Source organism: Stenella coeruleoalba (genome assembly GCF_951394435.1).
Source record: "Stenella coeruleoalba genome assembly, chromosome: 5".
In the NCBI taxonomy this organism is placed as follows: Eukaryota; Metazoa; Chordata; class Mammalia; order Artiodactyla; family Delphinidae; genus Stenella; species Stenella coeruleoalba.
In genome coordinates this window covers 57378987-57405227 of record NC_137150.1, presented here as the reverse complement: position 1 = coordinate 57405227, position 26241 = coordinate 57378987, and the positions used below count along the sequence as shown (strand labels likewise).

The 26241-nt window shown below is 38.3% G+C and overlaps 2 protein-coding genes across 7 annotated transcripts in view; both read right to left on the bottom strand.

Annotated features, from left to right (window-relative positions):
- The window catches only part of MFN1 (mitofusin 1), a 34186-nt gene extending 33318 nt beyond the window's left edge, over positions 1-868 (bottom strand). Inside the window, exons 1-2 of one of the 4 annotated variants that reach the window (XM_079921702.1) lie at positions 796-868; positions 119-252 (exon numbers count right to left, since the gene is read on the bottom strand). The gene's annotated coding sequence lies outside the window, so the exon portion shown is untranslated. Of the gene's footprint in view, positions 1-118; positions 253-758 lie in introns of all 4 variants that reach the window. The other 3 variants (XM_079921700.1, XM_079921701.1, XM_079921703.1) reach the window with 3 other exon arrangements.
- Positions 869-9558: 8690 nt separating this feature from the next.
- On the bottom strand, positions 9559-24983 carry ZNF639 (zinc finger protein 639). Of its 3 annotated transcripts, none has more exons than XM_079922962.1 (6): positions 24792-24983; positions 21008-21080; positions 20301-20369; positions 19149-19259; positions 14244-14378; positions 9559-14100 (listed from the first exon to the last, which is right to left on the bottom strand). In XM_079922962.1, the coding sequence occupies exons 3-6, from the start codon at positions 20356-20358 to the stop codon at positions 12947-12949; spliced, it is 1458 nt and encodes a 485-aa protein (XP_079779088.1). In that variant the 5' UTR covers positions 20359-20369; positions 21008-21080; positions 24792-24983; the 3' UTR covers positions 9559-12946. The 3 variants fall into 3 exon arrangements, with proteins under 3 accessions (XP_079779088.1, XP_079779089.1, XP_079779090.1); XM_079922963.1 differs by lacking the exon at positions 24792-24983 and adding an exon at positions 24561-24741; XM_079922964.1 differs by lacking the exon at positions 21008-21080.
- Between the last annotated feature and the right edge of the window lie 1258 nt (positions 24984-26241).

The following is a 26241-nucleotide window of genomic DNA, read 5'->3' as shown; positions in this document are numbered from 1 at the left end:
AGCCAAGTTCACGAACAGTAACTAAGTTATTACGTTTTTCAACCTGGACCTCTAGGTGAGTGGAGGTGGATATGCAGAATGAGGAAATAAAATTCCAAGATCATAATGCAATACTAACGTTTAGAAAGAAGTAGTTCTCGTCATAACAAGTAAGGAGGCAAGCCTTAAAGCGAGTATTAACGTTTCCAGCCAAAGTACCAAGAACTTCAAGGAGTGTAAGTTAAGAAAAATAAGTTTTGGTGGCAGCTTCTCCTGAAAAGACACCAAACAAAAATGATCACACACCAGTCTAATCCTGGTATGCATGTGTGTTAAATGGAGCAAAGCGGCCATAAAGAAGGCTGAGCCTTCCAAAGCGTCAGGAAATGACTGACCAAAGGGGACAAGCGAGAAAACACGGTGGGGGTAACAACTCGGTTCAGCTGGTGGTGAACGCCGACCTTGAAGAAAGGCCTTCCCAGTCCTCCACACCAGGCGCTGGAGCCCCGCCCGCAGGGCTTGGGGCCAGACCCCACCCCTGGCCCGCTTGCGCCGGCCCCGGCTCACGGTATCCCGGGCTCCGGGCTCGCGGGCTCCGCGGGCCTAACCCGGTCGCCAGCCCTACTCGCAACCGCAGCAGCTCCCTCCTTTTCCGCAGGACCGCGGCGGCGCCTCGTCACAGAGCACCCCACGCACGACTCCTCGCCCCCTGCCCCCGGCAGGACGAAGGTCACCCGAGCAAAGTGAACCGGCCCGCAGCCGAGGCTGCGGGCACTCACCCCGTCCCGGCTCCGACCTGTCACCCAGCAACCGCACCTCAGCCACAGCCCCCTGGCCGCCTCATTCTTCCAAGAGAGGCTGGGAGACTCGGAGGCGGTGGGAGGAGAAGCAAGAGGGCGGTCACTTCCGGTCTCTTGCCCTTCCCGATTTGGTTTGGCTCCGTAACCGGAAGTGACCTACTCCGAGCGCCATTTTTCTTAAGGGCAGAAGGCAAGGAATTGTTGTGAACAGGCAATGCATCCAGAAGAATGCTTTTCCTTTCACCCCCAACTTGTGCATCGCCTCCCTCTCCCTTCAAAGTTTCCAAAACTCTGCCCAGCCTAGGCGTAGCTAGCTGTCAGTAGCTCGTTTAGTGAGGGAGAGCTAAAAGGAGGAGGGGTGAGATGGGGTGGAGTTAGGGTGTCAGAAAAGGATTCCTGCTTACTCCGCCAGCAGCAATAAAGGAAAACCTTTTGATCTCTCCACTACCCTCTGTTCTTGTGTGATTCACTTCCTGAGCTTGGAGTATAGCGGTGTGTGAGGCCACTTCATTTTTCTGAGCCTCATCTACAAAATCAGAGTACTAATAATACCTACTTTGTGGGTAGGCTCTACTACCCAGTTATTAACCAAACACTAATCTAGGTATTACTGGGAAAGTATTTGTGATTAATATCTATAATCAGTTGACTCTATGTAAAAGAGATTAGTTTGGGTAATCTGGGTGTGCTTGATCCAATCAGTTAAAAGACTTTAAGAGCAGAACCGAGGTTTTCCTAATAAAGGAATTCTGCCTGTGGACTGCAGTGTCAGTTCCTGGCCAAGAATTTCCATTCTGCCCTTACTGATGGCTTGCCCTAATGTTTGTTTGTTTTTTAACAACAAAAAATTTATTCTCTCACAGTTACAGAGGCCAGATGTCTACAATCTAAGTGTCAGCAGGGCTGAGCTCTCTCTGGAGTCTCTAGGGGGAGGTTCCTTCCCTTGTCTCTTCCAGTTTCTGGTGGCTAGAGGTATTCCCTGGCTTGAGGCTACATGGCAACAACCTCTGCCTCTATCTTCTCGTGCATCTTCACATGGCCTTCTCCCCTGTGTCTCTTTGTCTCGAATCTCTCTCTCCTTCCTTTTATATGGACACCGGTCACTAGATCCAGTATGGGGATTTGGATCCTGGATCCTAAATCCAGGATGATCTCAACTCAAAATCCTTAACTTAATTACATCTTCAAAGGCCCTATTTCCAAGTAAGATCATATTCACAAGGTATCAAGAGTTAGGACTTGGAGACATATTTTTGGGAGATACTATTCAACCTATTACACATGTATTATAAATACTTTCTTTAGTCCATGGTTTGCCTTTTCACCCTTTAAAAAAAACTTTTTTTTTAATCTGATGAGGAGAATCGTAAATATTCTGTGGCAGGACAATCTAAGATAGAAAAAAGGAAAAAAAAAGACAAATAACATGCCCCCTTTGTGGCAGGCCTTTCCCAATGTGCAATGCCAATCTACATTATGCACTTGAACCAGACCTCCTCAAAGCAGGAGGATGAAATCAACCTATGAGAAAAAGTCCGCTCCTTTCTTCAGGCTCCAGCATTATAACATTGTAATTCTATTATTAATATATTTATTTTTCATCTCATACAAAGGTAAAAGGGGTCACATTGACCAAAGGCTTGTCTGTACATGTGTAATTGAAAAAAAAGGAAAAAAAACCTTTGTTGATTGAACTATAGATACAATGTTAATCTGTCAATATGATACATAATTTCTTTCTCTCAAAAATCTATAAAACTGCACCTCTAATTCCTGATCAATGGAGCAGTTCTCAGAGGTTCCGAGAATCTGTTTCCTGGGTTATAATCCTCAGTTTGGCTCACATAAAATTCTCTTTTCTTTCTTCTTAGCTTGATTGGTATTTGATTTTTCATAGACAAATTGAAATTTAGTTGATTTACAATGTTTTGTTAAGTTTCTGGTGTACAGCAAAGTGATTCAGTTATACATAAATATACATACATTCTTCTTCATATTCTTTTTCATTATAGTTTATTACAAGATATTGAATATAGTTCCCTGGGCTATACATTAGGACCTTGTTGTTTACCTACTTTGTATACAGTAGTTTGTATCTGCTAAACCCAAACTCCTAATTTATCCCACCCCACTTTCCCTTTTGGTAATCATAAGCTTGTTTTCTATGTCTGTGAGTCTGTTTCTGTTTTGTATATAAGTTCATTTGTATCATTTTTTAGATTCCACATATAAGTGATATCATATGATATTTGTCCTTCTCTGACTTACTTCACTTAGTATTCAATATAATAATCTCTAGGTGCACCTATGTTGCTGCAAATGGCATTACAGTATTTCACTCTTTTTTATGACTGAGTAATGTTCCGTTTGTGTGTGTGTGTGTGTATATATATATATATATATATATATATATCTCAGATCTTCTTTATCCCTATATATTTTGGATTTGCCTAGCCAGCCCTCAGTTCCTTGTAATATTCCTTGCAATAAATTTCTTACCCACTGAACCCTAACTGACACACACTGTAACCCTCCTGCCAGCAAAGTAAGAGACTACGCTTGGTCATTTGCATCATAATGTGACATTTTAAAATAAATAAAGATCTTCATTGTAAAACACATTTTGATAGAAGTACAATTCTAAGGATTCCTAGCAGAAATAATTAGCATACTGTTTCTGTAAGTGTTTTTGTTTATGGTGTGGAGAGGGAGGGTGGGGAGAAGAGATAAGGCATTAAAAAGCACAAAACACTTTGAAATCAAAAGATTTCCTTTGTACGTGCCTGACCAATAAGCACTATAATTTACAATCACGTTAAGGCATTAAGCAAAAAGGAATGAAATTTTAAGGATGAATTTCAAGCATCAGTCAGCATGTGAAGGGTCAAGGCAGTTACTACACTTGAGATCATTCATATGTTCATTAAACAAATATATACTGAAGAAGAAATCTTTTAATGAAAAAGCATGGAACTTGATCTGAAGACCTCAGTTCAAATCTAGACTATGCCAGTTAATAGCTATGTGAAACTCTTAACCACTCAGTTAGTTTTTAGCATAGGGAATTTCAAAGGAAATTTTTGCTTTATTTATATTGTTTGAATTTTTAAAATCATAATGGTATCCCTTTATTAGTTTTATAAATAATTACATCTTTAATATAATTATTGTATATCAAAGTAAAAGTGACATTGCATGTTATAAATTATAAAAATAATAAATGTTTTTGTATAAGTAATAAGTAATTTAATCCATTGTTTTTCTTTTTATGGAACAGACTCATAGGCAAAAACCAGCAGAGTAAACATAAAGAAGAAGAAAAAAATTAAAATATAAGGGCTAAAACAGAGATTAACAAAAAGTAAAATTTAATTATTTAAAAAACATATAAATTTGACATACCACTGCCAAATCTGTTTAAGAATGTCAAAAGTGAGGGAAGATACAAACCAAAGGGGAAATAACTCTAGATACAAAATATCATAAATGCCAATAAACTTGAAAACTCAGATGAAGTGTAAAATTTCTGGGAAACCATCAAATACCAAAATTAGCCTGAGAAAAAATAGAAAACTTGAATAAGCTAATAAGCATTCAAAAAATTGAAATGGCAATTCCCATATATACAAAAAAAGAGAGCCTAGATGATTTTAGAGGTAACATTTTACCAAATCTTTAAAGAAAAGATTAATATTATCTCATACAGGTTTTTGCAGAGCATAGAAAAAGAGAAAAAACACTCCAACTCACTTATAAGACTAGAATAACCTTGATACCACACTGGATAGGAGGTGTCAGTAAAGAAAATCACACGTATGAATAAGGCAAACATCCTATGTGAAATATTACCTAACTGAATCCAACATTGTATTAGAAAAAAAATTTTGTACAGGTAGGGTTTTCCTAAAAATACAAAGATAATTCAACATTAGAAAATCAACCAATGGAATTCGTATTCGCGGACTTAAAGGAGAAAACCCACCTGTTTATCTCAATAGCTATAGAAAAAGTCATTGCTAAAGTTTAATACCTACTTAAAATAAAAAGTCTTAAAAAACTAAGAAAACTGCTAAAGGCTACTTATCAAAACCTACAGAAAATATACTTAATGGGGAAACTTTAGGAGTCTTACATCTAAGGCTAGGAACAAAAAAAAAAAGCCTGCTAATGCTATTTCTACACCTTATAGCAGTGGAAGTGCTGACAAATTCGATGATAAGAAAAAAGAGCCATTTGGACTCGCAGACTGGAAGTAAAGAGACAAATATATAATTTATGGCAGATTATATGGTTATTTACATTAAAAATTAAGCAAAGACAGCTATTAGAACTAAAAAGATTAAAACCCAAACAACATTATTTCTGTATACAAAAATCCATGTTTCAAAACTCAGACATTTTCCTATACATGCAGTAGCCAATTAGAAAATAAGATAGCATGTCAAAGCAACCAAAACTGTAAAGAATCTAGGAATTGATTTAACAAAAGCCGCACACAACCTTTATGGAAAAAATTTAAAAGAACATTAAAAGAGACCTAAGTAACTAGAGAAATATACAATGTTTACAAAAGAAAAGATTTAACATTGTAAAGATGTTGATTCCCTCAAAAATGATCATAACTATAATGCAATTCCAACAAGACTTAAATGGAATTGGAACTAATTCTAAATTTACATAGAAGAAGAAAAAGTCTACCAATAACTAAAACAGTTCTCAAAAGAAGAGCAGAGGACTTGCCTGGTGGCGCAGTGATTAAGAATCCGCCTGCCAATGCAGGGGACACAGGTCCGAGCCTTGGTCCGGGAAGATCCCACATGACGTGGAGCAACTAATACCGTGAGCCACAACTACTGAGACTGCATGCCACAACTACTGAAGCTCATGCGCCTAGAGCCGTTGCTCCGCAACAAGAGAAGCTACCACAATGAGAAGCCCATGCACCGCAATGAAGAGTAGTCCCTGCTCGCCGCAACTAGAGAAAGCCCGTGTACAGCAACAAAGACCCAACACAGCCAAAAATAAATAAATAATAAATAAATAAATTTAAAAAAAAAAAAAGAAGAGCAGGGAGAATAAATTCACACTACCTGATATTAAGACATACTGGAAAGCTATAATGTTTAAAGCAACTGTTAAAACATGTGATACTATTGCAGGAACAGGAATATAATGAGTACAGACACAGATCCATATGCCAATTATGCCCATGGGGAGTAGATATATGCTCAAATTGGTATCATGAATCACTGGGGGAAGATGCATTATTTAACAAATAGTATTGACAAAATCAGCTCGCTTGAATGAACAAAAATAAAACTTGAATTATCCTTACACACAAAGAAACTCAGACCTAAACACAAAAGGTACAACCAGAACATTACTAGGAGAAAATGTAGGAAAACAGTTTGTTAACAAGATGTAGAGGGCTTCCCTGGTGGCGCAGTGGTTGAGAGTCCGCCTGCCGATGAAGGGGACACGGGTTCGTGCCCCGGTCCGGGAAGATCCCACATGCCGCGGAGCGGCTGGGCCCGTGAGCCATGGACGCTGAGCCTACGCGTCCGGAGCCTGTGCTCCGCAACGGGAGAGGCCACAACAGTGAGAGGCCCACGTGCCGCAAAAAAAAAAAAAAAAAAAAAAAATGTAGAAAGCACATCCTGTGAGGTAAAATGTGATGGATCTATCTACATTAGATCTTTCCCCCCTCCCTTCCTCCCTCCCGCCTCTCTCTCTCTCTTCTCTTTCTTTCTCTCTTTTTCTTTCCTTCCTTCCTTCCTCACCGTGCAGCATGTGGGATCTTAGTTCCCCGACCAGGGATTGAACCTGTGCCCCCTGCATTGAAAGCGTGGAGTCTTAACCATTGGACTGCCAGAGAAGTCCCAATGTAACGATTTCTGTTCAACAAAAGACGTAAGTAACAGATGGATGGCAATCTGGGAATCTATTTTTTGCTGTGTATATCAACTAAGAACCAATATTTAAAATTTTTAAAGAACTTCTGAAAATTAACCAGAAAACCCAATAGAAAAGTGAACAAAGGGGAATTCCTTGGCGGTCCAGCAGTTAGGACTCAGCACTTTCACTGCCGTGGCCCCGGTCCAATCCCTGTTCTGCAAACCAAGGTCCTGCAAGCTATGGAGAGGCACTTCACAAAATGAGAAACCAAAATGTCTCATAAGCATATTAAGATATTTTCAATCTTTTTAGTAATCAAATAATGCAAATTCAAACAATAGTAACATACTACTTTAGGCCCCTCAGATTTACCAAAATTAAAAAGTTGTATAAAACCTTCGATAAGGATGTAGGGAAACATGATCAGCTGATGGGCGTGTAAACTTGAGCCATTCTGGATAATATTTTGGAGGTATTTAATCACAAGCATACAAAAAAATATATACACAAAGCCCACTCCCCCTCAGAAAAAAGAGAAAAAAACCCACAAACACCTTAACACATACAAGAATGTTTATGGTAGCATTATCTACAAAGTGAATACTTAGAAACACAGAAGGCACTCAACTTGATGTTTAACTGAATTCGAGTTCAGAAAGGTGACAGAGGAGAGTTTCCTGCCCTATACAGTAGATTTCTTTAAGGACAAGAACCATAGTTTATCTTTGTATCCCTGTGCATATGGCTTGATAGGAGATATTCCATAGCTGTTTGTTAAACTGACTAGTAGTGAAACAGAAGTTTTTAAGGAGCTGCAAGAAAAATTTGGTAACATTACATCCATTGTCCTTGGTTAGTCACACAATTTATGGTTAGCAAACAGAGACTAGAAAACAAAGTCACATGCCATGGTCCAGTACTCTCTATTACATTATTTTCTCTCTTTAATTGTCTGGTATGACATTCCATGGAAAAAATAGGGCACATTTTCACTTTTTCTATAGAAAATTCTTTGAAGAGTGGTAGAGAGTTATAAAGTCCTGTTTATTCTAGTTTAAAAAGCATTTGTCTAATGATGTTAGAGAAGCATTTTTCTAAGCTATAAACAAGAAATTTACATCAGAATTTTGTATTCTCAAACTTCAGTCATTCATGTTTCACCTGCTCAATTTTTTCCGTGTCCATGTATCATTATTTACTTCATGCTTTTTCCTTAACTGTTTGCTTTAAAAAAAAAAGTTCTGTCTTAAGTAAAAATATTCATGAATCAGATCTGATGTTACATTTCACAACATATAATTTACAACCATGAAAATAAAACTATGTACTATATATATTTTTATATGTTGTGCGCTTTATGAGTCTGGAGGAGATGATTTCTGAGGTTCCTCCTGATTTCTGAGGTTCCTCCTAAACTAACATACTGTCATTTTGTGTTAGTTTCTCTACTTCAGCAATTTAGTTGTTCACTAAAGAACACTGGATCAGTGCCACAAGGCACTTAACCATAATCTTGTAACCATAAAGGAAGAAGTGCCATGAGGGAATTTCCTGGCGGTCCAGTGGTTAGGACTTGGTGCTTTTACTCCGTGGCCTGTGCTCAATCCCCTGTGCTCAATCCCCGGTTGGGGAACTAAGATTCTGCAAGAGCTGCACAGCCTCCTCCCTGCCCCGCCCCCCGCAAAAAAAAAGTGCCATGATATTATGCTTTAAAAATTTCTAAATTCAGCACTGCTGTTAGACAGAAATTTATAAAATATTTACAGGGTATAGAAGCGAGTGATGTGGTGGGTATATGGTATGAAAGGATTAAGTTATTTTAAACAGTTTGGAGAATACAGAGAAGGAAGAATTAAAGGAAAAAAATCCACTCTCACCTTGCTAATTGGGAAAATTTTAATCTTTTGAGACTTTCTGAAAATCCAAATGAGGTGTGGAAGAGTTGCACAGAGGAGGGTAATCAGTCATAGAATACAGTTCGAGCAATATGTTTTTTAAAAAAACATAATGCTATAGCAGAGAAGTGGTAACCCTAAATAAAATGTGCAGGGTAGGCAAGAAAAGAGAATTCAATAGTCTCAGATTTCAGCCAACTAAAATCCAAAACATCATGGTAAATGGTCTTTAGGCAGAGGATCAAAAAACAAAAAACAAAAACAAAAAAACACTACCCACCAGAAATTACATTTCTGTGTTATTTTGGTATGATTCCAATTCCTAATCTCAGCTTATTCTGAAGAATAAGGGCAAAAGTATCAATGATTTCAACTGTAATGTTTTTCAGTAGTGGACAGTATCTGGATAAGATATTTAAAAACTAGAAAACATTTTTTATTCAAAACATACTTTTCATTAAATTTTTCAATGTGTAATTCATTCAGCTCAATATTTTTAGCAAGAAAAAAATTATCCAGGTCATATTTGTTTGCCTATTTAAAACTCAAAATAAACAAAAACTTAAAGGTTGTGACAACAAAAATCCCCCTAAAAAAGTATCTAAATAGTCATACCTTTTAAAGTATGGGATTAAGACTAGTAGATGACACAATATTCCTATTTAGCAATGTGAGAAAATTGTTTCTTTTTACAGTGAAGAAATTACTTTTCATAAATGTGATTTATTTTGGGTTCAGGTAGTTACCAGTTTAATACCAAGGTTACTAAGGAGAATGAACTTAACAAGGAAGTTGTGGTGATGCTTTAATATGGAAAAATCTTTATATAGAAAATTATTTTTCAAATCACTAGTATGAAGTAGACTCCAAGCAACTAACAGACTATTAATATTTTGTTTTTTAAACTTACAAATTGAGCATACAACTTCATGTAATAAACATGTAAATTACATGTGACTTTTAGCTTTGTGAATTTATATTTTACACCATAAGTGTACATACACATTTCTTTCTCTTAGATTTGACTGTTGTCTTAAGAGATTAATTTATGGAAAGCTAAACCAATATAAGGTATATTTGTAAATCCATAAACTCAATGCCATGAATAATTCTTGTAGATACTCTATCTTCAGTCATCAGAACTTGAGTTACAAAGGAATATATATTCAAAACTTCATTTTTAATTTATAGGGATGAGACTGTTAATCGTAGGGAAAAACTAGCCAGATTTGCTTCTCTGTTGGGATTTACAGTTAGTTAAACTATTTATTTTCAATTAAATAAAAAGTACTGATTCTTTTAAGCCAATCTGCTTCTCAAGAGGATTGTGGCTATTTGATACGTATTTTTTTCTTTTGGCTGTGCCGCACGTCTTGGGGCATCTTTGTTCCCCACCAGGGATCTCACTCGTGCCCCCTGCTGTGGACGCATGGAGTCCTAACCACTGGACTGGCAGGGAATTCCCATGGCTATTTGATTTTTATTAGCTTTTTCAAATTTATGTCACTTATAGTGCTTTTAAGTCATGAAAATTCCATCAAAAATTAATCACAGAAGTTTGGGGAGTATATTAACCTGCTTGTAAAAGGTAAGACTGGGAGAACAAGCTGAGTAAGATTAACTGCAAATTGCCAGGAATTAAGTAATTCAATGCTTTGAAAATCAGATTTAAAAACTAGGAATAGTGTTAGTTTATTGGGGAAAAACAAAACACTACTGGCTACACCTGCCAATAATTCAGCAATCACCTAACAGGCTACAGACCCTGTGAAACAGAGAAACTGGTTAATATGTGATGATACAAACTCAGAGGAATGAGAAAGGTGATTTAAAATGGTAAAACTGGCAAGTTCACAAGCAGGAAATTTACAAATTTACAAGCTTTTGAGTACCACACAATCATTTTCAAATAACATGAACTGCAAAGTGAAGATGAAAAAAAAAGATCACTACTGTTCACTACTGCCAAGAATTCTATTGTAGTGCTAATAAACATCACCATCTGTTACGTATTCTCGAGTCACAAGAGTACAGTGGAAATGTCTGTCTTTGCACAGAAAAAATCTAGAAGCAATTAGAAAATTTTCTTTTTAAGTAGGTTTGTTTTTCCAAAGAAGTTCATTTAGCTAAAAATATAGACTTGCTACCTCAGCAATTTATGGTCAGTCATAGGCTTATTTGAAAGCTGAGTCAAAGCAAAAAGGTTTTATTGGACAAACTGTCAGTGAGATGTGGCCTCAAGCTGCAGATTCAGCAAAAAAGCACTAAATTATATGGTTCTAAAACTTGGATTTAATACCTCTGGAGTAGTTGCATTACAATCTCTAATTTGATTACTAACACCTGATCAAAAGTAAAGCTGTAAAATACACAATTAAAAAAAAAACCCAGGCATTATTTATTTAAGGTTTGTTTCCTGAAAATCAAATTCCTGAAGCTGGATGTATATTAAAAAATTATAGACAGAATTACCAAGAAGGTAGTTGAATGGCTAGGTTACGTAGTTATGAAAAACATCCCAAGGACAAATCTTAGATTTTTATGTAACATGGTGTAATGGAAACATAACTACACTGGAAGCCAAATAACTTGGATTCCACTCCTGTCTGCTATAACTGGTTTTGGGACCCTGGCCTAATAATAACCCTAAGTTTCTGTTTCTGTAAGAAACTTAGAAACCTAGAGGGTGTAGACCAGATGGTTTCTAATGTTTTCTTACAATTTCATTATAATTTTAAATCTTCTAAGAAATATTTACATCAGACAGCTCTACCTGGAATGTGATAATCAGATAGAATGGTAGTTTTTAGGAATACAGGTATGCATATATAACAAAATGGTGGAAATAAAAATGATTGGTTTTGAAAAACTTGTTGCTGCCACCATTCTCAAAACAGACTCAATTCCCATGGGTCTTGAAGTAAAAAAAAACACTGTGGGTCATAAATCAGTCTTTTCAACTACATCAATATTTCTGAATGACAATATAGTTAGTGACAGTGTTTATTATATTTGAGGTCAATGATGCACAAAATGCTATCTCCTTGATACTATAAAAAGCTGTTACTGAATTGTAGTTGTGCCTCTCCCTCACTCCCCTCAGTTCATATGTTGAAGTCCTGGGCCCCAGTACATCAAAATATGAACTTATTTGGGTATAGTGTCTTTATCAAGTTAAAATGAGGTTATCAGGGTGGGCCCTAATCCAATTACTGGCTGGTTCCTTGTAAAAGGGTCAAAGTTGGAAACAGACTTGCACTCAGGGAGAAGATGATGTGAACATGAAGATAGCCACGTACAAGCCAAGGAGAGCAGCGGGGAACAGATCCTTCTCTCACAGCTCTCAGAAGGAATCAACTATGCTAATATTTCAATTTTGAATTTCTAGCCTCTAGAACTGTGAGGCAATAAATTTCTATTGTTTAAGCCACTCAGTTTGTGATAATTTGTTATGGTAGCCACAGGAAACTAATATAGAAGATTGATTTACCACTATCAAAAGTAATCTATACATTTTCATACAGCAACCCCTATCTCCCACATCTTCCTATTTCTATTTTAATACTTCAGAGGGTTTTCTCAGAAAATGATTTGATATCAGAAGTTCGGGCATGACTTTGCAGTTGCATAACTCTAAATGAAATGTGAACAGATTATAAATAACCTGTTTATTCATTTATAAATGAATTATGAAATGTTACTTTATTGTCGAACCCCTTACCACTTTCTCCCCATTTAAAATTATTTAGCACACAGATGGGGTTAAAATAGAGTGAGAATTAAAAAAAGACTGCCAAGAAAACCAGATCTCTCCTTCTTACCATAACGCTGGCCTCCTAGTGTCACTGAAAGAATCACACAGATGGGGAGTTCACTGATTGCCTTGGGGATAATAATTGTTGGGGAATGCAAAAGGAGGGTCTGGATCTTATTAATGGGAGTATCACTGGACTTAGGTGCATATTATGTTGCACTTTAGTTCTGGTAGTACAGTACTTTAACAACTTCATACATGAAAAACTGATCTTGTTTTGAGTTTAAAGAAGAAAAAGTTTACAGCACCTATGTTTACGGAAGGAAAACTATAGTCTAATTTCTTCAGTACATCTGTTTCTTATCGATTTATGAAATCAGAGAACATGCCAGACGACGATAGTCACCAAAAGCGGTTAAAACTACCAACTACAATACATTGAAAATACCACATTTAGGATACAATTATATACTGAAAAAGGTAGCAATGCCAAGAAAAAAAATTTAAAAAGATCTTGTTAAAGACAGTTCTCATAAGTTGTGTTTAAAATCATCCATTTTAACATCTGCAAAAAAGTCAAATTTATTATTTTACATCAACATTATGGAAGTTAAAGAGAACAATCAAGTTGTCTCATGGACTGGAAGGTGACTTATTAATTCCCTTTCATTTCCAAACCTCATTAAGCAGTCACTACATTTATGAGGTAAATCAGCCGAATGCTTGAAATCTAGATGAATTTTAAGATCTTCAATCTGTCCTGTTGAATATTCACAATATTGACATAAATAAATCCCTTCAGATAAATGTGAATTTAAATGTTTGCAATATTCTAGCATGCTTGAAAAGCCTTTCCCACAGTCATCACAAACATGAGGAAAAATTTTAGTATGTTCAATAGCAACATGCCTGTTAACATTTGTATGAAGTCTACTCCGAAACCCACATACTTGACATACAAAGAAGTTTTTACATTTGTCAAATGTAATTTTGCTTAAGAGGCTGTACTGTCCATGTTCTCCATTGTTATACTTATCACTTAACTCTATTAATTTACATGCATGCTCATTTACCACATGGCTATGCAAGTCTTCTGGATCATTCGTTTCATGTTCACAGAACTGACACAAGTACTGTTCATCACAGCTGTGCTCCTGGAAATGTAGGTAGAGTTCACTGCTTGAGGAGAACTGTACATCACACTGCTCACACCAATAAAGGTGATCACTAAAATGGGTGTCTGCAATGTGCTGGCTGAGGTTCTCAAAAATTACTGTCTTATAATCACAGTATTTACAAATGTAGGGATCCTCTTCATGCAGTTTGGCATGTTCGATCAGGAGCATGTTGGTAGAGAAACTTTCTTTGCATACTCGACAGACATTTGAATCAGTACGCTTATGCTTCAAGATCATATGCTGCTTTAAATCAGAAAAATATTTGCTGTTGAACTCACAAAGTTCACATTTATAGAGGCCACTGCTATTAGCTCTCAGTAAAGGCCATTTCTGCTGGGCAGTCACATTAAAAGCTTGGCTCTTGTCAAGAATTTTGCAAAGTTTAGCTGGTGGCTCTTCATCAGTTTGGTCTTGGAGACTCTCAGAGGAATTGTTTTCTGTCTCTATATCATAATCTTCAGAAATTGCATGCACTTCCGCAGCAATTGGAACATCTTCAGCAGTGTGAACTTCTATAGGGCTCTCCTCTTGAGTTTGCTGGTTGACTGATTCAGGGGAGTCGCACTCTTCATCACAAATTTCAATATCAGCAGATTTTTCTAAATAAAACAAGGCTATTATTATTATTATTACTAAATAAGACCTACTAAATAAGTCACTGGCAAAAAGAAATTTATTTTACTTATTATTTTTTCACTGACCTATACAAAATGTGCAAATTCTATTAATTACTTTCCCTTACCTGTAGAAAAGGCAGTGTGATCTAGAATTCTAAGTACAGGACTGGGAACCAGGTAGTTTTGATTTCTGTTTCTGGCCTTGATTCCATCTGTAAATTTTGGCAAGTCATTTGATGTCTCTGTATCAGAATCATCATCTGTGAAAAGGGATTTGGAAAAATATTTATTATTTATATAAAAGCATTAAACATTATTATAAAACAAAGCACAAATGTTTTTAAATATAATTTAGAATTCCAACAGAACTAAGGACTTAAATTTAGCTATGAAAAGCTCTGTTATCTGCGTACCACAGATACACAGAAAATCTGTCCAAACAAGCAACTACTTTTGCTTCCATGCCCTATTTGGACAAGAATACACTTTTTAAAGTTACTTAGGAATTTTAACTTGAAATTACTGAGTCTGAGTAAGTCTTTATTCCCTCAGCTCAGCCCTAATGTGTGTTTATTTTTTAACACTTTAATTGGAATATAATTGCTTTACAATGGTGTGCTAGCTTCTGCTGTATACAGTGAATTAGCTATACATATACATATGTTCCCATATCTCTTCCCTCTTGCGTCACCCTCCCTCCCACCCTCCCTATCCCACCCCTCTAGGTGGTCACAAAGCACCGAGCTGATCTCCCTGTGCTATGAGGCTGCTTCCCGCTAGCTATTTTACGTTTGGTAGTGTATATATGTCCATGCCACTCTCTCACTTTGTCACAGCTTAGCCTTTCCCCTCCCCATACCCTCAAGTCCATTCTCTAGTAGGTCTGTGTCTTTACTCCCATCTTCCCCTAGGTTCTTCATACCATTTTTTTTTTCTTTTTAGAGTCCATATATATGTGTTAGCATACGGTATTTGTTTTTCTCTTTCTGACTTACTTCACTCTGTATGACAGACTCTAGGTCCATCCACCTCACTACAAATAACTCAATTTCATTTCTTTTTATGGCTGAGTAATACTCCATTGTATATATGTGCCACATCTTCTTTATCCATTCATCTGTCGATGGACACTTAGGTTGCTTCCATGTCCTGGCTACTGTAAATAGTGCTGCAATGAACATTGGGGTACACATGACTTATTTATTTATTTATTTATTTATGGCTGCATTGGATCTTCATTGCTGTACGCGGGTTCTCATTGTGGTGGCTTCTGTTGCGGAGCACGGGCTCTAGGTGTGTGGGCTACAGTAGCTGTGGCTCGAAGGCTCTAGGGCACAGGCTCAGTAGTCGTGGCGCACGGGCTTAGGTGCTCCACGGCATGTGGGATCTTCCCGGACCAGGGCTCGAACCCGTGTCTCCTGAATTGGCAGGCGGATTCTTAACCACTGCGCCACCAGGGAAGCCCATGTGCCCTTTTGAATTATGGTTTTCTCAGGGTATATGCCCGGTAGTGGGATTGCTGGGTCATATGGTAGTTCTATTTTTAGTTTTTTAAGGAACCTCCACACTGTTCTCCACAGTGGCTGTATCAATTTACATTCCCACCAACAGTGCAAGAAGGTTTCCTTTTCTCCACACCCTCTCCAGCATTTATTGTTTGTACATTTTTTGATGATGGCCATTCTGACTGGTGTGAGATGATATCTCATTGTAGTTTTGATTTGAATTTCTCTAATGATTAATAATGTTGAGTATTCTTTCATGTGTTCATTGGCAATCTGTATATCTTCTTCGGAGAAATGTCTATTTAGGTCTTCTGCCCGTTTTTGGATTGGGTTGTTTTTTTGATATTGAGCTGCATGAGCTGCTTTTAAATTTTGGAGATTAATCCTTTGTCAGTTGCTTCATTTGCAAATATTTTCTACCATCCTGAGGGTTGTCTTTTCGTCTTGTTTATGGTTTCCTTTGCTGTGCAAAAGCTTTTAAGTTTCGCTAGGTCCCGTTTTTGTTTTTATTTCCCCTTCTCTAGGAGGTGGGTCAAAAAGGATCTTGCTGTGATTTATGTCATAGTGTTCTACCTATGTTTTCCTCTAAGAGTTTGATAGTGTCTGGCCTTACATTTAGGTCTTTAATCCATTTTCAGTTTATTTTTGTGTATGGTGTTAGGGAGTGTTCTAATTTCATTCTTTTAATGTAGCTGTCCAGTTTTCCCAGCACCACTTATTGAAGAGGCTGTCTTTTCTCCATTGTATATTCTTGCCTCCTTTATCAAAGATAAGGTGACCATATGTGCGTGGGTTTATCTCTGGGCTTTCTATCCTGTTCCATTGATCTATATTTCTGTTTTTGTGTCAGTAACATACTGTCTTGATTACTGTAGCTTTGTATTATAGTCCGAAGTCCGGGAGCCTGATTCCTCCAGCTCCGTTTTTCTTTCTCAAGATTGCTTTGGCTATTCGGGGTCTTTTGTGTTTCCATACAAATTGCGAATTTTTTTGTTCTAGTTCTGTGAAAAATGCCAGTGGTAGTTTGATAGGGATTGCATTGAATCTGTAGATTGCTTTCGGTAGTAGAGTCATTTTCACAATGTTGATTCTTCCAATCCAAGAACATGGTATATCTCTCCATCTATTTGTATCATCTTTAATTTCTTTCAGCAGTGTCTTATAATTTTCTGCATACAGGTCTTTTGTCTCCTTAGGTTTATGCCTAGGTATTTTATTCTATTTGTTGCAATGGTAAATGGGAGTGTTTTCTTAATTTCACTTTCAGATTTTTCATCATTAGTGTATAGGAATGCAAGAGATTTCTGTGCATTAATTTTTTATCCTGCTACTTTACCAAATTCATTGATTAGTCCTAGTAGTTTTCTGGTGGCATCTTTAGGATTCTCTATGTATAGTATCATGTCATCTGCAAACAGTGACAGCTTTACTTCTTCTTTTCCAATTTGGATTCCTTTTATTTCTTTTTCTTCTCTGATTGCTGTGGCTAAAACTTCCAAAACTATGTTGAATAATAGTGGTGAGAGTGGGCCACCTTGTCTTGTTCCTGATCTTAGTGGAAATGGTTTCAGTTTTTCACCATTGAGGATGATGTTGGCTGTGGGTTTGTCATATATGGCCTTCATTATGTTGAGGTAAGTTCCCTCTATGCCTACTTTCTGGAGGGTTTTTATCATAAATTGGTGTTGAATTTTGTCAAAAGCTTTCTCTGCACCTATTGAGATGATCATATGATTTTTCTCTTTCAATCTGTTAAAGCCCCAGTGTTTTAAAGTTAACATGGACAAGCTGAAATGCCAGCCAGTAGTGAAAACTGCACTTCAACATCAGGTCTTTATGGTTTAGAAGTTTCAGATTTACGGAAAAAAAAAAAAAAAAAAAAAGACAGTACAGAGAATTCCCATATATCCTCCATTCAGTTTCTCCACTCTTAACATCTTACATTAATATTTGTTACAATTAATGACCAATACTGGTAAGTTGTTATTAACTGAAGTCCATACTTCATCCAGATATCCTTGGTGTTTACGTAATGTCCTTTTTCTGTTCCAGGATCCCAATCAGGATACATACCATTTAGTTGTCATGTCTCTAGGCTACTGTTAACTGTGGTAGTTTCTCAGACTTCCTTTGTTTTCGAAGACCATGACAATTTGAGGAGACTGGTAAGGTATTTTGCAGGATGTCCCACTAATGAACTTTGGTTTTTTTCCATGATTAGACTGGGATTATGGATTATTGGGAGGGAAACACAGAGGCAAACTGTCAAGTTTTATTGTATCATATCAAGAGTACATACTATTAACTTGGTTTATCACTGTTGACGTTGAACTTGATAACCGGGGTATTTATCAGGTTTCTTCAATGTAAAGTCACTCTTTTACTTTCCATACTCTATGCTTGGAATTAAGTCGCTAAGTGCAGTCCATACTTTAGGAGTGGAAAGTTATGCTCCACCTCCTTGAGTGAGGAGTATCTACATAAATCATTTGGAATTCTTCTGTACAGATTTGTTTCCTCTCCCTTAAATCAGCCATTTCTCCAAGAAGCCCTTGTTCCTTTTATTGGAAAATGGTATTAGAAACCAAGATCTGGACACTAGATGTGCTCATTGCTACTGGGCTGTCATTTCTGCTAGGCCCCCTCAGCTAACACAGCAAATAATATGTGCATGTACACTGCCATGTATATATAGATATACCCATAAATGTTTCTGTATGTAACCATTTGTGTCTATATTAAGCCAAACATGAGTTCATACTGATGTCTCTGACTCTGCATGTTCTTTTCTTAAAATTTATTTATTTTTATTTTTTTTTTTAAATATTTATTTATTTGGCTGCACTGGGTCTTAGTTGCAGTACGTGGGATCTTTCAGTTGCGGCATGCAGTCTCTTAGTTGCAGCATGTGGGATCTAGTTTCCTGACCAGGGATTGAACCCAGGCCCCCTGCACTGGGAGCACGGAGTCTTAATCACTAAGCACCAGGGAAATCCCTGCATGTTCTTTAAATAATTTATGTATCTGTGCCTATAATAGGAGCTCACAGGAACTGGGAGTTTTGATTATTGCAGAGGAAGAAGAGAACAAATGCAAGTTACTATTCATCTTATGCTCTAGAAAAGAGGAGTCAATAGAAGATACAAGATTGAAAATGACCAAATCCTTCACCCTCTGTTCTTTCCTTCCATTAGCCCTCCAGACTGAAAGGTATAGCTGAGTGGAAGAACTGTGTGTAACAGTATTCTTTACCTTTCATCATAAATGGTCCAAACTCTGGGTCATTCCTGCTTTGCCACTGATTCCTAGCTGATTAAAATTGATTTAGGAGGATCTGTTTTTGATTTATATCTCTGAAATAATGTTAAAAATTAAAATTCACTTTCTTACACAAAACTCTTTTGTTTTCTTAAGTTTAAACACTTGCCCATTTTGAAATCATCACTTTCACCCACATTTTCAAAAATGAAATGAAAAATTATAAAAGCAACTTAAAGAAAAATATTTTGGAAAATTTAGATATACCTTTGTTGTCAAAATATTTTAAGTCTGGTTGTCTCATAGAACAAACACTATAACAATGATCAGAAAAAATGCCATTGAATCCATCTGCAATTCTGCTTATTCCAGAGGAATCTGAAAACAAAATTTTAAAAATTTCAAGCATACTGAACATATATACATTTAATGACAGCAATCTCTTTATCCAACATATATAAAATTTCATAGTATTTGTAATAAAGTATTAATATTTCCCTCAATTCTCAAGGTTTTTATAATTCAGATCTGACACTGACTTTGAGCTTTGAAAGAACCATAAATTATACAATTTAAAATATAATACTTTGAAGCACACAAAGATACAATTGCCTTGGTCAGAATCCCACAAAATATAAATATGCAATATATATGTTAATTGCAAAAAACAAAAACAAAAATAACAAACCAAAAAAAACATTGAATTAACTACCAAGAAGATCTGCCATGTACTGTAGGAAAAGCATAACACATAGGGGAAAGTCTGAGGACCAGTTAGGGCCCTGAATACAGTCATTTCAACTCTTGCCTGGGAAGTGCCAGTAAGCAGTAAATCAGGCTTAATTTCCTCAGATACGAAAAATGTGTAGGTTGGGTTGGTTAACAGGTATACCTGAAACTGCCCCAAGTATATGCATGTGAGTTGCATTTGTTACAGATGGCCAAAGACATCTTATTTGCCAAGACAGCAGAGCCAACCTCAAAGAAAGGATCTAAAATTATACAATCAAAAAGAAATTCATATTTCTGAAAATAATGTACAAGATAAAGTATTTTCCCAATGATGCAAAATATCTTCCACCAAGGTTATTGCTGTGCCTTAAGCACAAGCTTGGGAATCACACAGGCAAATATCAATTATGCTGTATAAGTATGTAACCTTGGATATCGAATTTTAAATATCTATAAACCACGAAGTTGTGAGGAATAAACAATGTCTGTAAAGTTCTGATGTGTGCTTAGCACATGGCAGACATTGAGAAATATATATTCAGAGAATTTATTTAAAGTTTACTCTTACCTAAAAGTTGACCCAGATATTTAACTCTTATCAAATAGATCATTTATGAGAAAATGATGGAAACACAACTGCACGGGAATACATGGCCTAACTTTTAAATAATTTAATCACACACTGACCTGAATAACGAGAAGGGTGTAAAGTCTTCCTTTTTCTTTTTTTAGGATATTCATTCATATCTTTTTAATCTAAAAATGGAAAAATTTAACAAATATGTCACAACTGTTAAAAAATTTTCTTCTAACCAAATAATTTATTGGCAATAGGAAGTATGTGTGCCACATGAAAATCCACTTCATAAGAGAAATGTTAAACAATCCTTCTGCTAACATTTTGGATTTATTTTTCTGATCAAGTTTAAAGGCAGGACACCAAGTTCTGTTTTCTTTCTTACTGAGGTTGAGAACTCCTTTTCAAATGTGGATGTAATTGTGAAAACTGGATAATAACATAAGCCTTATGCTTAATTTTTTATAAAAGACAAATTGTGCATATGGCACCAAATTAAGGGTTTTACAGGTACATTTCTTAGAGTTGGGAATATTTTGATGCAGTTTTGAAGCCACGGGTAGATAGATTCCCTCAAAAAAATACTGTCACAAATCTGTATTGATGCCCTGGCTTCAGGAAAAACAAAAAAAACAAAAAAAAACAAAACTCATTGTATAGAAGCTCAGAATATAACTTTCAAGAAAAAAATCCTTTTCTGACTTATGAGGTCACATTCAACATTCCGTCGAGAACAAGAGTACGGCAGCCACTGAATGATTAAATTCCGACAGACTGTTATAGAATTGATTAATTAGTTTTACTACATCCCACTTACTTGGTATAATTCTTAATACTGGAGTGAGGAAAAATGAATTACAGGAAGTTTTCACAGATGGTAAAAAAAATGCCTGTAGAAAAAAACATGACAAAAGTCTTATGAGCAAAAATGTAGTTCATTTCTGAGACACAAGAATACAATGGTGGGCTTCCCTCGTGGCACAGTGGTTAAGAATCTGCCTGCCAATGCAGGGGACATGGGTTCGAGCCCTGGTCCGGGAAGATACCACATGCTGTGGAGCGACTAAGCCCATGCGCCACAACTACTGAGCCTGCGCTGAGCCCTCGAGCCATAACTACTGAGCCCGCGTGCCACAACTACTGAAGCCTGTGCGCCTAGAGCCCATGCTCCACAACAAGAGAAGCCACTGCAGTGAGAAGCCGGCACACTGCAACGAAGAGTAGCCCCCATTCGCTGCAACTAGAAAAAGCCTGTGTGCAACAACAAAGACCAAATGCAGCCCCAATAAATAAATAAAATTAGTTTTTTAAAAAACGAATATAATGGTACCAGATCTTAGTCAACTAGAAAGCTATACAGAATTAACTCAAGTACAATATTCTTTTGAACATACTGTATTAAGTACTAAAACTTGTGTAAATCTATAAATATGTGACTATATGTAAATGTGTCACGTTTCATTGAAATGAATTTATCTTCTAAAGCTATAGTTGTATCTTAACACCGAAATAGGAATATAAATCTCATTAATTTATTTAGCCACAGTGAAAGCCAATATAATGCAAGCCAACTCCAAATTAGACTTTAAACTGTTTAAATCCTTATAGATTATTTAATAAAGTATAATAATGATCATTTGAGCACCAATTATGTACCATGCTGTTGTGTACATTATTTTATTTAACCCTATGATTTGCAAAATCCACAACACTCTCAAAATCGCTATTCTTTACCCTTTGTTACTGATGACGAAACTGAGGCATAGATTTAAGTCAGGGGAATACTTAATAAGTGACAGGGCTGGGATTTGAACAAAGATCTAACTGATTTTGAAGACCATGCTTTCAATCCCTTTATTTTAGTTGTGGAAACAAATAGGGAGACAAAGTGATCACCCCAATTCAAGTAATAGCTTAGTGTCAGAATCAGAACTGCCTACTCCATTTCAGATTAGTGTTCTTTCCACTGTAGCACTGGGAAAGTAAGGAATGTCAGGGAAAAAAATGCATCATGAAGTCTTCTCTACCAGCTTATAAACTGCTTTTCTTATCACCACGGTGATATACTATATAGCAGGTAGAACTTGGCATCATTACTAAGACCATCTCATTTCTAGTGGTAAGGAACTTGAGGTGAACATACTATTTTTGCTGTTTCACTAAGTTCTGGGTATATCAGCACTACATGTGCTGTTATACTACACTTATAGTGCTGCTGAGTTTATTGCAAATTTTCCTTATTTTATTTGATCTTCACAACAATCCTGTGAAGTACATAGAAGGGCTACTATCAAATCCACTCCAATATTACTGATGAGGAAACAAACTCAGGCAAAGTCAAGTCAACAAAGTAGTAGAACCAGAGATGAAAAAGCATGTCTTCTGACTTCTGGGTTTTGAGCAACTAACTGTGTGAGTAAATCTTCATTTCTAATCACTGATACCAGAAAGTTACGTCTTGCTTCCAGTTCTTACTCAGCCACCAATTGGGAGGAGGGGAAGGGAATCACCCAAAGAAATTGACAACCATGATTTACAGAAATGGTATCAATATATATAATGCCTCACCTAACAACACAAATAGCATTCCTTGAGCCCACCCCCATCAAGTGCATTAAAAAATAAAAAAAAGAAAAGCTGTTTTCATATTTATGTAATAAACTAAAATCTCAAGACTTATTCCTAATACCTTTTGTACACTTCCAGAATTTACACAGCTAAAACCTTTATACTTCATGTTCTAAATGTTCTACAAGTATCAGATAGAACACTGAAAACTGTCAGCCGAGCATGTTAAACACTTCAAATTCTTTCAAAAAAACAAGAAAAGGAAACCAACTACGGCATTAGAATTAATGTTAAGCTGGCCTGGATTCAGATGTCAGGTGGAAGGAATAGGATCACCTTGATCAGGAACTGTTTGACTCCTACTTAGGGCTAAACAATATCCAAATGCTCACCAGACCTCCTTTAAGCCAAGATGGTAAAATGCCCACTCAAGACCAAAAATGCTAACCATCCTTCATTTCAGCAAATGTTTTTAAGTGCCTTTTGTATGTATAACTGCCCTGATGAAGAAGTTTGGCTTTTTTACTTAGGTATGTCACATACACATTTGCTCACTAGTCCTCCTTTCACTGGGAAGATTCTGAACATGCACATGCACCTTTTAACTCAACTCCCCTTCCTCACTTAAAAACAAACTACAGATGTAATATATGTCACTGCAGTAAAATTAGAAAAAAATTAAAATGAATTGAATCACTTAGAATCTATTTATCCAGAAAAACCAATGTTAACATTTTGGTGCATACACATCTAGACATTTTTCTCATGCTAAGGTATTCACAAATATTTTACGTTTACAGAAAGAAAATCATGCCATCCAAAGCATTTTTTTTTAAAAAGCAACTTACAAGACACTCATCAGCATCTTTCCACCTGTCATTTTTTTCAACAATAAAAATGTGTAAGTACAAAACACACTACAGATAATAGGCAGTCAGCACTCACATCAAAGAGTTCAAACTTTCTAAGGCCTTTCATGCAACGTAAATATTCTCTTTCTAATTGGTATAAACATAAGACAAGCACTTACAATAAAAAGCTAGTTTTCTTCTAAAGAGTTTTAAAAGCACGTTCTTTTCCACCTTCATTTTGAAACAAGTATATATTTTCCAGATTTTAAAAGAAATGAAACACAAAAATGCCACAGGAAAACTTGAACTAGAACCGACACTATATGTCCAATTTAGTGTCAGTCTTTGCTTTATCTCTTTGCTAAGAGATAAACTGCCTCAAATCACCCGTGTCCCTTGGTTCTACTGAAAAACAAGACCAAAAGGAGTTATAAGCACCCTAACAAGTGGCTTACACTATACTGGCTGGAGACTTATAGCCGGGACCGAGGCCTGAAGATTGAGGCTACAAGATCGGTCAAGGGACGCGCCGCCGGAGGGTCAAGATGCCACCCGTCAGGGCTTGAGGGCCAGCGTGGCACCGACGGGCGTCCCGGGCCCAGACGCCCGGAGGGGCCCCTCAGGAGCCACCGAGACCCAGCCGCCTCCACCCCAGCGCCACGCACCGGCCCCGACGACTAGCGGAAACTCCCAAGTCCCGACCCCGGAGGCACCTTTCGGAAAAAAACAGCGGGGGGCCGAGGCGAGCCAGGGTGGAGGCATCCTCCACAGGGAATGGAACTGCCTTCGGGATGGGGGAGGGGAGCGCCATCCCGCCTGAAAACGAAGGCAGGGTTTCAGTTTAAAAGACGCCATCCGGTCTTCCCTGCCCTCTCCCGCAGGAAGCTGCGGCCGCACGCCCGCGGCCCCTGCAGCAGTGCAGAGCCCGATCCGCTCCGCCCTCACACTCACCAGTCCTCGGGCCCCGCCCGGCCAGCCCAGGCGCAGCTCCGAGGCGGCGGACAAGGCGCCCGAGCACGGTCGGAGGGGCCGCGCAGCCCTGCCCTCAGGCGCACGGCGGCGGCCGGCGCCGCTCTAGCCCTCACGCTCCCGGGCGCTCCGCCGGGCCAGCCCCACTCCCTCCCCGCGCGCCCTATGCCCTGCCTGCCAGGCCCCCAACCCAGGCTTGGCGGCCGCACTCACCGCCTCGCTCCGCGCCTGCGCCGCACGCCTCAGGGGCCCGCCGTGAGGGCGGGGAGGTGACTAGGTGAGAGTGGGGGCTGGGGAACGGGTGGCTTGGCCTCGCAGCACACCCGGCCTGGGCGGGACCACCGGCCTCGAGTGCCGGGGGTGGCCCGGCGGCCCGCCCGCCCCCTGGCAGGCACCTCCGCGCCGCGGCGGGTCCCTTCCGGGCGGGGGACCGCCCCGCCCGAAACAAGCGGGCGATTCCACCCTCTAGAATTGCTCCAGGCGAGGCTGCCGAAGGAACTTTCCCCCGCCCGACCCCGGCCCTCCCTCCCGCACGGAAGAAGTGGGAGAAGCGACGCGCGCCGGGCGCCCTTTTCCCACTAAGCTCCTCCTGGGATGTGCGAGAATGGTCTTGCTCGGGGTGGGTAAGGCATGTGGCGTTTCAAACCCCAAAGAGGGGCCGCAGCCTATTGGGGACGAAAAGGGCAGCTGTCCACAGGGCAGGAGTGTTAAGCTCTTAAAAGGTCGTGAATCATTGTTAGGCTTTAGCCGGATTCCCTGACTCAAAAAATCTTGGTGGAATGAGTGTGAAATTATAGCGGATTGGATTAGATGATTTAACTCCTTTTCCGACCTTGAGTTTCTAGGAGCAGAGGTAGAGAGGATTAAATTAAGTAAGCGTAAATAAACTTGTGAACAGGGTGTGGTCACATGTTTTATCTTTTTGACAAAGAGTTAAGGTTGTTAGTCCCAATTTACAAACTAGTAAAGTGAGCTTGTGAGGGTCTAGAGACTAGGTTTTATTCATTTGTAGCCTCAGCACCCGGTTCAAATAATTGTTAAATGGATGATGAAGCCCATATGGAGTGTCATGTGCCCAAGGTCACTAACAGTCAGGACTGCAATCTGTGTCTTTTTATCCATACGTCTACTGTGCTTTTCTTCCTTACCACATACTAACCAACCAACCACCAGATAGTTATCATAGACTTTACTCTGACCCCTTCAACTATCTCCCAGGAGATAAAAGTCATATTTGAAAGAGACACTAGTGTGTGTCTCGATTTTTACGATTTCATAACTTTTATGTGTGTGTTAAGCCCAAATAAACGAATATTTACGAATGCTGGCATGGCCTGAATAAAGTATGAAGAGATTTAGAGGCACCTTTTAATCCTAGTATAGTAAGTTATGGCACGGAATAGGGAATTGACACAGGTTTGTGGAATTTGTAAAGGACAGTATGTTTCGTTCCCTCCTCTTGGGTATTTGGGCTGTTTCTTGATCTGATACGGTGGAAGCCACTAGGGGGTGTTATGGAACCATTTTGAAGGCTTCTCTTTGCCAGCAGTGGTGAAACCATGCAGCGGTCCTGGGAAGGAGATCATTTTGCCCGCCAGCGCCGGCGCCTTCATTCCACTAGCGTTGTGCCCTGGCAGCGAGGAACTTTTGATTTGCGCTGGCA